This window comes from Microcebus murinus, chromosome 15 (assembly GCF_040939455.1).
Source record: "Microcebus murinus isolate Inina chromosome 15, M.murinus_Inina_mat1.0, whole genome shotgun sequence".
NCBI lineage: Eukaryota > Metazoa > Chordata > Mammalia > Primates > Cheirogaleidae > Microcebus > Microcebus murinus.
Genome location: NC_134118.1, coordinates 6690732 through 6704896, shown reverse-complemented (window position 1 = coordinate 6704896; position 14165 = coordinate 6690732). Strand labels below are relative to the sequence as shown.

Below are 14165 nucleotides of genomic sequence, written 5' to 3'. Positions count from 1 at the left end.
CCTTTCAGCAGCAGAACACAGCAAAGGTGTGGGATGCTCTTTCTGAGATGAGGCTACAAAGACACTGTGATGTCTGTCTTTCTCACCTCCTCTCACCCTCTTTTTTCAGGGCCCTCACTCTGGGGAAGCCCATTACCATGCTGTGGGCGGCCTGGGGAGAGGCCCACACGGCAAGGAACTGGTCTCTGTGGCCAACAGCCACTGAGGGCCTGAGTCCTGCTGACAGCCACGTGAGCGAGCATGGAAGGGCATCTTCTGTGGCCTTCCCATTGCCGCATAAGCACGTGAGTTTGGAAGCAGATCCAGGCCTGGGGATGACCAGAGCCCACCTCGATCGTGCTGTGTCAGACTCCCAACTAAGCCACACCCAAATTCCTGCTCCAGAGAAGAAAAACTGAGATGATAATGGCTGTTGTTTCATGGTGCTAAGTTTTAGGGTAATCTGTTATGTAACAATAGAAATCTAATACATTCCTGTTCCAAATTAAACATTATCATCACCACATTCATTGATTGTTAAAATTTGCCAATTCTTTGCTTGCCGTTCCATGCTGCATCTCAGAACGTATGTATGGGATCATTTTATTTCTTTCTGAAGTATTATTTAAAGTTCTTTTGGGAGAAAACACTCTATATTTTGTTTGTCCAAAAAGTCTTTAATGCACTGTTACTGTTGAATGACATTTAGCTGTGCTGTATATGGAATTCTAGGTTGCTTGTTATTTTCTCTTTTCTCTGAGAATATTGCTATTGCTATTTATAAATCTGCTGTCAGTCTATAACCCCTTGTTAGGTAATTTCTCTTGCTGCTTTTAGCAATTTTTTTCCTTTGGTGATTTGTGGTTTTATCCTCACTGGTTTAGTCGCGGGAATTCCTTTTATGAATCTGAATGAGAATTGCTATGTTTACTGAACCTGAGATTCACGTCTTACAAAGCTCTGGAAAATTTCTGGTATTTTTCTTCAGAAATTGCATTTCCCCCCATTTGTTCTATTTTCTTCTGTAGCCCATTGTTTCCATTTATTTATTTCTGTGTGATATATTTTGAGTAATATCACCAGACATTTTGTCTAGTTCATCAGTTCTCTCTTCAGCTATATTAAAATTGGTGTTTTAACTTAACCACTTTTTATTTTAATAATTAAACATTTTATCTGAAAGAGTTTTAATTTATTCTTTTTTGAAGCTCCCTGATCTTTTTTTTTGATATTATAGTTTTCCTTACTCATGTTTTGGATTTCCTATTTTATTTCTTTAAACAAGTTACACTTTCTTATTTTATGTTGTATATCTTACATTTCCAAAATCTATTATATTTAGGGATATAATTCCACTGTTTGAGTTTTCTGCTGACTCTTCTTCATGGTGGTTTATTTCCGTGTGATTTTAAATTTTGGATTTCGAGCTCATGGTTAAATCTTTAGAGATCCAGTGAAATGTGAATTGAGGGTGTGTGTCCCTGTAGAGTTGAATAACATTTTCTTCTTCTAATATGCCTGAGTTGTGCCTAATCAGGAACCATCTTAATTTGATTTCTAGGTTTGGGATTTTCTGAACCATAAAGGTAGTTACATACATCTGGGCCCCAAACCTAGATGACATATGCCTAGATAATATGCCCTATGAAGACTTATTTTTATTTTCCCTAGGGATCAGACAGAGTTAGATAAATTTTCTTGTTTTCTGTTTTGCCCAAAATTGATTTTTTATTCCTTATCCACTTTTTTTTAACCATGGCTACAATTCTTAGAAGTTCTTCATGGAAGGGTCGACTTTCCATCTTGCACGGTGCAGGGCACTGTTGCCAAGTTCATGAACAGCCATTGAAGCCCGAGTTCTGGTTAACGGAGGCTGATTAGTTTTCTGAGGGCAGACACACAGCTTCAGTGTTGGTTTTCTGTTCTGATTTTTTGGCTTTTGCTTTGCTTTGGCTCCTGGAAGTTTCCCATCACTTCTTACAAGTTCAGATATTTATTCAAAAAGATTCATATCACATTTTATCCATTATTTTCAGATATTTTATCGCAAGGCAGTTTTTTCTTGATATGCAGACCAGAAGACTGCCCACTCCACACAGTTTCCCTAGGTGTGCAGGTAACATTGTCTGGACTATCTTGGTCTCTCTTTCCCCAGTATTCTGTTACAAGTGCTTTCATGTATGTTCCAGATCCAAAGATGCTGTAGCAGACAGTTATGGTCTAAGAGTTTGTGTCCTCCCCAAATTCATCTGTTGAGACCTAGTCCCCAATGCAGTGTATTAAAAGGTGAGGATTTTAGGACACGAGTAGGTCATGAGGGCAGCACCCTCATGAGTGGGATTACTGCGCTTATAAAAGAGAGCGGAGGGAGTCGTTTGCCTTTCCACACAGGGGACATAGCCGGAGGTGCCGTCTACGAAGCAGAGAGTGAGCCTGCCCCAGGCACCGAATCTAGCGGCACCTTCATCCTGGACTTGACAGCCTCCAGAACTGTGAGCAACACATCTGTGTTGTTTATGAGTTGCCCAGTCTAAAGTATTTTGTTACAGCACTTATTCTCATCAAAGATTTCTTCCCCCAAACACCTATAACTCTCTGCTGGAGGGCTTTCTCTGGATGGGGGTGAGCTTGTCCAGCACACAGTTAAGCCAGAAGTGCAGAGACTGAATACATCCAGAATCAGGTCTCGACAAACAGCGGATGGGAGTTGAGAGATCAGCACCTTGGTTGCTTCCTTTTTTAGGTGTGACATCTCTAAGGCATGTTCCACACGGCTCCCGAAGGTCCCCAGAAGGATGGGAATGGAACAGCAGTTTCCTTCTTGAGACGAGGCAAGTACCATAGTCTCTGTCACTTTCTACTGTAAATTGCAACTGATCCTCTCCAATCATAATTTGCCTTTTCCATGAGGGTATTTGTGTGTCTGATCCTTGCTCTCCCTCTTCTGGCTTGGGCAAAATGTAGGGGATGAGGTGGTTTTGCAGGAAGGTAGCTGTTGCTCTCTCTCTCTCTTGCCTGTTCTCCTACCACTGCTTTCCATAATTCTGAAGGTCCACTTCCTCTGGAAGGAAGCTCTGCTGAGATCCTGAGTTCAGGCAGTATTTGCATACGAGCCTTTCGCTCATTATTTTGGTCACTGGCTCTAAAACCTTAGGCGCATTTTTGTAAGGACACTTGATACTTGCTAGCAAGCCTGTGCTCTCTTCAACTGCTGGTTCAAATAAACCAATAGCTGGTGGCAATTTGCTCAGGTATTTATTGAAAATGTGCACACTTATTAACACACAAATTGCCCTTTAGTCGCAACCAAAGCCAAGCGTGAGGCAGAAAAGCTATTGTTCACTCTGGACAAATGATCTTCCTGTCTGCTCTACACCCTGCTTTGCTTCCAGACAGCTCAGTGTAGGTCAGGCTAGAATTTATTCTCTGGAGACTTGAGGCTCCTAGTACTTCCCCTCTGGAATATTCTCTATCCAGTGATCCATACCCAAGGCAGACAATCCCAGTGGAGAGGTTTTGGCATTTATCTGATAGCCAGGGATGGTTATATGCAGCAAGCTTTTTTATAAACAGAGAAAAGATCAGAAGAAGCAGGCTCTGGCATCAAGTTCCCAGGCTTTAGGGGCCCACGTCACCTGTCTTATTTTTGCCAGGTGTCCTCTGTCATGGTCATTGGTTTACTAAGAGCTGCGGGAGTCCTCAGTGACAATTCTGTCACACGGGAAGGCAGCCCGCGTAAGCTCACTCCACACAAGCTCTTGTTTTTGCTGCTCTATGAAAATATGTCATTTCTATGTAAAGTCTGCACTAATAATAAATTTATGGAATCGTTGATCTCTCAATATTATAAAGGAGGCTCCAAGGATCTTTTCATGTGAAAAGCGTGTTGGGCAAGAAGGGGTGTGGGCAAAGCAGCCCGAGAGGAGGACTGCCTAAAAGGAGGGTCCTTCGCACCTGGGTGTGTGGGTGTACAGGACAGAGTCTGGTTTTGGTTTTGTCATACCTTTGACCTGAAATTGGTGAGTTCACTTCACATGGTGGTTTTCATGCTTTTAGAGGAAGCAGAACTTTCCTGGAAGGGTCCTGTTGGCTTCTGCTGCTGACCGGCTTTGTGGCCACAGCTGGGACACACGGCTTTCCTGGCTCCGAGGTTCTTCTTCTGAACAAGGGGGTGCTCGGCTTGGAGCCCTGAGGCTCAGTCTGGCCTGAACATGTTCCAGTTCCGTAAGAGACCCCTGCGTATGGCCAGGGACTGACAGAGTGCTGACCCTCCCTACGCAGGCCTGCAGGGGGAGGGGTCGTCCTGTGACAGCTGCCCCACACCCTGATGTTTCATCGGCAGCCGCAAGGCAGACTGTCAAAAGCCAATCACGCAGCCTCTCAGGACATCACGTTGATTGACAGTCAAGAGCTGCTCTAGGCACCTCCCTCGTGCCAGGCGTCCCTCTTCTCCACAGCCACTGGGAGCTGGCCAAAAAGACCAAATCCTCGATGACTACACTGGTCACGGAATTGTAAACAGTCCATTCTAATGTGGCCTGTTGTGCTCATCTCTGGCAGAGAGGGGGCAGGTGGGGGAGGTACTCAGGCATTCTCTCCTCCCCTGGACAGGGCGAGTGGAATTAACAGCACCAGCAGTTGCTGGGAATAGGAAGACAGTGCCTCATCCCTCATGACCTGTCTTTGAGAAGTACTGAGCAGGCATGTCAGGTGATAACGAAGATGGGAAGGAAATTAGGTCATGTCCTGAGGACGAGACGAGCATGGGGCCTGATTCTTAGTTATTTGGAGACTGAATATTTCCATCCATATGGGTAGAGCAGAGACAACTATGCAGTTTCCTCTATCTTTGTAAGTAAGTAGGAGTAAGGACAAAGAGTTGTGGATGAGCCAGGCAGTCTTGGGAAAAATGGAACAGAAGGAGGGATCAGCTCAGGTGGTCCATATAAAAATTAGGCAGAAAGCCAGAAGGAAGTCAAATCAGCACGACCGATCACACAGAAGACACGCGTGCAAAGGCAGTACAGCGCCACGTGCTAAGATGACAAATTAGCTAAATGTTGTGAAGATGAGCCTTTGCTATGCAGGCAAAATCCACTGCCTCCTCTAACTGATCCTTCTAACGATATGTTGGGCAACCACTGCAGGTGTGAGTTTCCAGCGACGCTTGCAGATCAAGTCAGTGCATGGTGACGGTAGGACAGCGAGTTACGAGAAGGGACCCAGCACAACTTAAAGGGCTCGTCATTCAAGGAAAAGCAGCAGGGTAGCAGGATCTTTATGAAAACGAGGGACTTAAATGGCCTTAAGTGTGTAACAGGTAAAGTTTAAGTAAAGAGAGCTCACCTTGCTGACTGGCCACCACGCCCAGAATCACTTAGTAACTCAAACCCCAGCTGATCTGAGTGATAGTTTTTAACATTAGTCTGAAATGTATTAGACAACTAGGAAAGTACTGAAAGAAGTATTACTATTTAATACAACCTTAGGAAGGTATAAGGGCATACATAGGTCAGAATGTATTACTACAAAGATAATAAAGAAATAAGTTAAAATTCATGGTATCAACTTTTTGAAACCAGGTTAAGAAAAAGAATAATGAGGGAAATGATCTTGTGAAAATCTGTGTGTGTTCCATCTGCTTTTGAAGGTTTTTAAAGCAATTAAGAAAAATGTGCTGTATTTGATTAAATGCTTAAGACAATTCTATTAATAAATTTGTGGCCAATGTATGTATGTCTACAAAAAATTGTTTTGTTACATTTTCAAAGTTTTGATTTATTAGTCGTGTGAGTAGTGTTTAATTGTTTAAAAATCCAGTATAAGAAGGCTAAGTCAGGCGCTGAAACATACAGAGAAGCCCTCTGACGGAGAAAGAGCCCAGCCGTGGGAGCGACACAGGGAATCCTGATGATCCTGTTCCGGTTTCCCACAGGGGCTGGTGCAGTTTCCATCTGGCCAGAAGGGGAGGCGTCAGTTTCCAGTAAGGGAGCCCTTTGACGGCTGTGGCTGAGCAGGCAGCCTGTGTGAGTCTCAGACTACAAATTGTGCTTGGAAAGGCCAGTGGGGATTTCTGGGCTGGGAACTCTTTTCTTTTTCCTCCTAGCCATTGGGTTGGTGACCACTCTCTCTGTCCTGAAGGCAGAGGGCACTGGGGGGACTGTCTCAGAATTTCAAGAAGGGACTCTCAACGGTGCCTTCCTGGATCCCACAGGATGGCTGTCGGGTGCCAACGTGCATGCTGCCCACTGCACATGAATCACCCGTCAGCCTCACACAGAAGGACGTGCTAACACCTGATTCCTACCCCTTCCACTTCCAGAACAAGCTACTGGGGCAAGGGCCTGGGATTGCAGAAAGGGAACGAACACCAACCTAGATGGCACCCACGTCCTGGGCGGGGCACCCTTTCCTTTCAGTGAAAAACCCTGCCCTGTTGTTGGGCAGGAGCCAGAGGGAGCACCTGCCTGTCCGTTAGAGGGAGCACCTGCCTGTCCGTTAGAGGGAGCACCTGCCTGTCTGCACTCCGTTACCAGCCCGCCCCTGCGCTGTGCCTTCCCACACTGCTCCCACGCACGGGTGGCCAGCGGGGCCTGTGTCACGGGAGCCTGGTGCCCTCGGGCTCTCCCGGTGGCCCCGCTGCACAGCCAGAGCTGGGAATGGCCCTTTCACCGTCACTGTCCTCGGCTCCTGGAGCAAAGGAAGCTGCTTTGGTCCGCGCTGTCCCTCCGGCAGGCCTGGGTCTGAACCCGTGCCCAGGACCTCACGGTCACCGCTGCTTCGGGAATGTGTCATCTATGCCGTAGTTTCTATGAACTAATAGCTGTGGGGCTGGAGGACAGCCGCCCGTCTCTGCCTCTCTGAAGATTGCCCTCCCAGAACCAGGGGAGCTGCCCGCTGGCTTGGGCGACCGGGAGGCATTCCTGCCTGCAGAAGGCGCCTCGTGGGACCACAGGCTCTTGGCTTCTTTCTCTCTCTGGTCCCTGTTCACCAAGTCCCTTAGCCTCTCCTTTCAAAGTGTCTGGGGTTTGGAGATGGGCTGTGAAGTGTTCCCCCAGGGGAAACCCCGGGGATCCCGGTGGTGTGGTCTCAGAAGTCTACGCGGTTCACTCCCTTCCGGCACCGTTCCCTCTCATCTAGCACGTTAAAAATCTGCACTGCAACGTTGACATCTTTGTGTCCTTGTCAACTTCCTGCCTTTCAGTTTGGGCCACGAGGCCCCACCCCGCTCAAGGCAGCGAGCTGTTCAGTCTCGCCACCCAGCGTCGTCCTCTTTGTCTCTGTAGCTGTTTCTACTTCCCTGATCGCAGTGTGACCTCCCTGCTAATCTGGGAGAGAAACGGAGAGAGAAATCGCTGTCTGTGTGCAGTGTGTGAAAGCATTGCTAAGTGACTACACGGCCTGTGGTGCTCTCTTTTCCTTTTGATGTTGTTGTTTCTTTTGTATTTGTTTTATGCTCCATTTACCTCAGAATTATTAGATTCTGAGGAAAATAGTTTTTTCTCCATCTCTTTTCTCCCAGGGCAGCTTTAAAAAATTTGTCTATGAACATTTTATCAATATGCCTTGTTTGTTTGCTCTGCTACATGGCTAGGTCACTTGCAACTCACCCTGTATTTTGGTCAAGATGTTGCAGGCATTGTTTTGCATTCTCGAAGTCTAATTAATTGTCCTGTTTGGTTACCTTGATGGATTATTCAGATGCACATGGCCTGATTTAGACTTTGTAATTAAGAGAATTTTTGGAGGTCAGATAAAGTGCCGACCTGTAGCGAACGTCAGAGACGTGGAACCTATTTAGGCAGATGTGGGCAAGGCCCACTGCCTTCAAGAAGAGGAGAGCAGGTGCTGATTGTGTGTTTGAAGCATGGTGACCAGATGCCATGGTAACCTGACCTTGGAAGCTCCCAGGGGCTGGCCAGGACCCATAGGGACCCCCAGAGCCCTCAACACACTGCTGAGGTGGGGGTCCCCTCCCTCCCTGCTCACCGACTGCTCCGCAGAGGGAACTGTTGTTGGGTGTGGGCAATAGGGCCACCCTAGGAAATAAGCGTGCCACCTGCGTAAGGCTCTGCCCACAAATGTGCTGTTCTTAATGATAAGAGAATGGCCCTTCATTTGCCTCTTTTAATTTGGGAGATATCATTTCTTTTTTTTTTTTTTTTTTTTTTCAGGGGAGTTAATACAGTTGTAAGGGAGATATCATTTCTAGACACCACCTTGCAACAAAAACTTTGCACACATGGCTGGAAACTATAGCTGTGGTGCTCCTTTTCCTCTGTGGCTGTAATAGATTCACAACGGAGACTTGGGAAGAGACAGGTTGGCCCAGCTCTGCATGTCTTAGGGAGGGGAGGCAGGGCACAGAAGGGGCACAACTGTCACCGGAGTTGAATCTCTCTCCTCCCCTCCTTGTCTTCCTCCTCTTCCACCTCTTGCCCCCTCCTCTTCCCCTCCTTCCCTGCTCCCCTGCTCCTTCTCCTGTTCTACCACCTCCTCCTCCTTCCCTCTCCTCCTCCTGCATTTTCCCTCCTCTTCCTCCACCTCCTTATCCCCTTCTTTCTCCTCTTCCTCCTCCTCCTCCTTCTTTTGCTAGTCCACATACTGCTTAGGGTTTCCCCTTTTTACCCAACGACTTATCTTCTTAGCCGCGTCTTCTCCCCGGCCTCCCCTGTGTCTCTGGGACCAGGAGGTTGGGTCCTGTTAGAGCCCCACGCTACAGCGTTAAGTCACTGGGCGAGAAGTCAGGACGCCTAGGTTTATAGCACAGCTCAGGTATGTTACTTTATCAAAATACTTAATATGTATGCATGTTTCAGTTTCTATATCCAAAATATGGAGACAAACATCCTCCCTACCCCACAGGGCTGTTCGTAAGGATTAAACGAGGCCTTACCAATGGAAGGGGCTTATCCTTCCACTGTAAGGTGACATGCGGAAGGGAGAGATTATTCTGGCCATGACGGATCCCTTTCAGGGATTCCTCGCAGTCATGGTGGCTTCGCCATCAAGCTCGCTTGTCCATGCAACCCCTTTTTGGCTAGAATCATCTGGAAGACCTGGAACTTGAGGCTGTGACCTTGTGAAGACCTTGAAAGATTCCTTCCTACCCTTGACCAGGGATAAGCAAACTTTCTCCACAAAGTTCCAGGAGGCTAACTCGCGAGGCTCTGTGGGCCGAGGCCAGTGTCACTGCGCGGCTCTGCCCGGCGGCACGGGAGCAGCCAGATCCACTCGGGAAGAACGGGCGCGGCTGTGCTCCGGGGAAACGACATCTACGTTTCCAGACATATTTGCGTTAAAATAAACCTTTATTTTGTGGACACAGAAACTTGAATTTTGTATCACTTCCATGTGTCACAAATATTATTATTCTTCTTTTGAATTTTTTAATTATTTAAAAATGTAAAAACATGGGCCTTTCACAAACAGGCATATTTTTTTTTGCCCGAGGACTACCGTTTGCAGGCAGCTCCCCTGCGCTAGCTGCTCCCAGGAGGACTCCTACGGCCAGGCACACTGTGAGTAGCAGAGAGACCGGAGGGGACGCACAGGCACGTAGGCATGTGCCACAGGCCCTCCTCTGCCCGGTTGATGGCAAAGCACGTGAAGGGGTCTACCCTCGAGGCTCTCGCCAGGGAACGTAGCTCAGACCTCCGCTATCCGACCCTGATCAGAAGCCCAGCACAAACCCCAACGGTGGCGACGACGGTCATACGTGTGGAGCGTTGCCTGGAGGACACGCAGCTCGTCCACTCTTACACGCAGTCTGACTTTCTCCCTCAAATGCCAGGATGTGAGTGCGGCATTCACGGAAGGTTCTGCAGAATCTACCCTGATTCTGGTGCTATTTTAAACCACCAAATAGAAAGTTGTTACAACAGCGAAAGGAAACTAATACAGCCACTTTACAGACAAGGACGTGAGACCTAGGGAGGACTGCCCCGGGTTTGAGTGAGGTTCGCTGACTGCAGATCCTTACCCTTCACGCCGCCTCACCTGTTCCGTGTGTCCTGACCTCTGCTGTCTTACCACTCCCCTTGGTCAGCTAGGGGGAGTGTATCAGATTATTATAGGCCGAAGCTGGGGATGTTAAACAATCCACAGGCATTTCTCCCAGTCCTGGACGCTGGGAGACGGAGGCCAGGTGCCAGCCAGGTGGGCTCTCGGGGAGGGCTCACCTCCTGGCTTACAGCGGCCGCCTTCTTATTGTGTCCTCTCCTGGTGGAAGGAGAGGGAAACCTCTGGCCTTTCCTCGCAAGGGCACTAATCCCATTTCTGAAGGCTCCGCCCTCACGACCTGACCACCTCCCAAAGGCCTCACCTCCTAATACCATATGGGCATTAGGGTTTAACAGAAACTTTGAGGGGACACAGACATTCTGTCCACAGCACTTTCCCTCACCCTCCCCTCACCCTGCTTCTCCCGCTGCTGCCCGTCTCCTCTTCCGACGTGTGTGTCTGCAGTCAACCTCACATCCATGTGTACGAGAGGCAGCATGCAGTCGATGCGTGGTGGGCATTTGTGGCGTGTGCTGGGGTCCCTGGGAATTGTCCTGTGACTCGGTGAAGGCAGAGCCCCTGACCGCATGTGTTCCCTATTTTGCTTTGGTAAAGACTGCGGCTCTCTTCTTTCCCAAAGCACGAACAGTTTGCTGGGGCAGGACTTCTGCTTTTGCAGAAAATTATGCTCACTTCCTGGTTGGTATTCAGAGCCCAGCAGCTGCTTATGAGGTTCCTTCTTTCTCCCAGGGATATTAAGGCTGTCGAAATGATGCCAGCTCCTACTCTTATTGTTTCTTTCCTGAGTTATTGCTCCTCCTGGTTACAAACCTTGTTTCCAGCCTCAAATAGCTCCTGACTCAATACCCAGGCTCTATTCATGACCCGGGGGATCTTTCCAAAATGCAGCCGCACTCCTTGCCAAAGGCAGGCGGCCCGCCCTGTCTGGGGCTCTGCCTGTACTTCCCCCTCATCTCTCACCCCCGTGTTGACAGCCCTTCCGCAGGTCCCCAAACTCTATGCCTCGGCACATCTCCCTGCTTTCCTGCGTGCCACGCTCTCCGCCCGGGCTCTCCTCCCCCGCCCTCCTCATTCCGCCTCGTCTGCTTGCAAAACTCCAGAGCAGGGAGATTGGAGCGTGGGCTCTGGAGTCGGGCCGGCTGGGGATCCGTTTGTTTCAAGTCCATAAATACAATACTTACTCAATGCTTTGCCTTCTCTGTGCCCCCTGGGATGTAATTCTGCCAGTATTAGCTGTGTGGCCTTGGAAAAGTTACCTGACATCTCTAACCTTCAGTTTTACACATCGGCATCGTAAGAATGATGTTTACAAAGCACTTAGCGTGGCGCCTGCCATGAACAGGAGATGTCTTCATTACTATGTTATTAGTCTTTAAGCTTCAACTCGGGCTGGGCGACGCCTTCCCCGACAGATCTAGATGCCAACCTCAGCCTCTTCTGCCCACCACGTCCCCTGGCGCACAACGCCTGCCTCTACTACAGCCTTCTCACGAGGCTCTTGCCCTGTTGCGTACTTGTCTGACCCGCCCGCCACTCTTGGACAAGAACAGCGTCGCCCGCGTCCCGTATTCCCAGCGCCCCAGCAGGCTTGTCCAGGACATTGGCTGTCTCCATGGAGCAGCTCCCCGTCCCAGATGGCGGGCACCGTCTCTGCTCTTTCCCGGATGTGCCCAGTGCTTGCGCCTCTGCTGGCTGTGACTGGAAAGGACATGCCAGGCTTGGCTGCAGGCTGAGGGTGAGTCTGGAGGCGGACCAGCCCTGGCAACCCTTTATGCCAGGATGAATCGGGAACGCTAACCCCGAGCATTCACGGCAAGCCTGGCTTCCACCCTGCACCGAAATGAAGGGGCGCCAGCGGGCAGCCCCGCCCCGTGGGAACAGGGTGAGTGACGCGAGTGGCGCTTCCAGCACTGGCCATTCATCCTCCTTAGTTATTTTTTACTTTTTTTGTACTCATCAATGTTCCTTCTTTTTAAAAGCCAAGTCGGGCAAACGGCCCTGGTGACCAGCTCCTTGGGTGGCAGTTGCGGGGCTCGGCTGTGCGCAAGTGCCACATCGTCATTACGCCCCAGCCACTCGGACGCATCATGTGCGGCTCCTTCCCGGCCCCGGCAGTGCAGATAGCCTGTCTCCCCTCCTCCCTCCGAGGGGCAGATTCCACAGCCAGTCCCTCCACCCTCCACTCACGCCGTGACCCAGCCTGGACTGCGCTCTTCCGCGCAGGAGCCCGCCGCGGCTGGGCAGAGCCCCGCCACACCAACCTGCGCACTGAGTCCCACCTCAGGACTCAGAGCAGAACCGCGTTTGGAGACAGGTCTTTAAAGAGATGATTAAGTTAAAAGGAGGCGGTGACACGCGCCCTAATCTGGTGTGACAGGCGTCCGCATGAGAAGGGCGGTGAGCACACCGGCGCAGGCAGAGGGACGGCCGTGTGAGGACACGGGACAAGACAGCTATCCACAGCCAAGACGAGAGGCCACAGGAGAAGCCAACCCTGCCAGCACCTTGGCCTTGGGTTTGCAACCTCCAGAACCGAGTGAAAATGAACCTCCATTGCTCCAGCCACCTGCTCTGTGGTACTTTGTCACGGAGGCCCAACGAACCGACACCCGGCTCTCGGGGCTGGCTCTGGCCTGCTCACTGCAGCTCACTCATCCTCTCCGCTGAATCCCGGGGCAGTTTGCCCTCGGGGGTCACAACTACACCCCACGCGCCTCTGTGGTCCCCGTGCTACGGAAAACCCCGACAGCGTGAGCCGCAGGCGCAGTGTCCACAGAGGCAGAGTGACGCGCTGCAGCCGCGGCTCTGGACATGCCCAGAGGAGGACAGGAAGCTTCCCTATGGGCAGACGTGGCCTTTTCACTCCACCTGCAGACTGCCTCCGCTGGCCGGGGGCGCAGGCCTGCAGTCTGGGAGGCCTTGTTGGGGGCATCTTTCCCTAGCTTTCAACTGGTGAGGTTTCACGATTTGGTAGATGCATTGATCATTTTGTTCTTTTTGGGCTCTGTGGTATTAGTGAATTGCTGCATTTAGACTTACTTTCTCTTCCTTGCCCTCTTTGTCACTCTCGAGAGGCTCCTCCCGCCCACCGCCAGCCCCATCCTCCACCCCCACGCCTCCTCTGAGGGCCCCTGTGGCCCTCCCAGACCCCCGCAGGTGGAGAAAGCGTTGGGCTGCTGGTCCCCTCTCCCCAGCCCCACCCCAACTAAGCGTTTAAGCAGCCCACATCTGCGGGCCTTAATTTTCCCACAAACACATACGGATGTTTCAAAAGCCCTTACCGCAACTCTGGTAGAGCACTTCCAAGCCCCCCTCCCTGCAGGCCAGGTGTGTGGGCCAGGCTTCCCTGCCGCTGCCACCGCTGCTGCCCGGAGCAATCAGAGTCCAGATGAGGAGGACAGCTGTGAAACCCTCCATGGCGAGGCCTGTGTGGGACCGACAGAAAAATAACAGGTCCAATAACAAGATCTCAAGGCCCTTCCTCTCCTCTCATGAAGGGGGTGGCATGGTCAGTTTCACTTCTCAAATTTTAGGCTCCCGGGGAGCCACAGTCAGAAGCAAAATGCAGTGAGAGAGGCATTTGCTGCTCCCGCAGGACCTTGCCTTGCACCGGCCGGGTCTGGTCTGAGACAGTTGCGCTTTGACTTTCTGCCTTCGCAGGGACAGGGCTGGCAAGTGATGCATGAACTCGTGCCTGGGCCCCCAAGAACAGCCCCGCTTGGAGCCCCCACCCCCAGGTGGAGCCATAAACTCAGCAAAGACAAACCACAGGCCACCAGGTGTTTTCCATCAGCAGCCCCGTGTCTCTGCAAGCTTCTGACACGGGCTGAGGACCAGGGACCTGGCTGGGACTGGCAGACAGCGTTTGGCTTCTTGGGGGTGGCAGAATGACATTAGGAGTCTGGAATGAGGCTTTTGAATCATTGTCATTTTTCTCTCCTCTGGTTTTGGCTCCACTCTTGGGGCTGGGGTGTCAGCAGTGACTTGTCCCACTGAGAGCAGGACCTTGTTCTGGGAGCAGCAGATGTGGTCTTGAAGATGAGCTGGAAGGAGCAGCCCCGGGAAGTGAGCCCCGCTCATGTCTGGATTGACTTTTTAGGTACCCATCTGCAAATAAGTTCAGCGATGCTGGCTTTCACCGTGGTTCTCAGAGTGTGGTCTGG

General features: G+C 50.5%; 1 protein-coding gene across 3 annotated transcripts in view; it reads right to left on the bottom strand.

Annotated features, from left to right (window-relative positions):
- Positions 1–13507, bottom strand: part of LY86 (lymphocyte antigen 86) — a 57865-nt gene extending 44358 nt beyond the window's left edge. For all 3 annotated transcript variants that reach the window (XR_012923209.1, XM_012737726.3, XM_012737727.3), the window contains exon 1: positions 13284–13507. Coding sequence is in view for 2 of the 3 variants with exons in the window: in XM_012737726.3 (XP_012593180.1) it covers positions 13284–13419 (136 nt within the window). In the remaining variant the exon portion in view is untranslated. The remainder of the gene's footprint in view (positions 1–13283) is intronic.
- Positions 13508–14165: the final 658 nt, after the last annotated feature.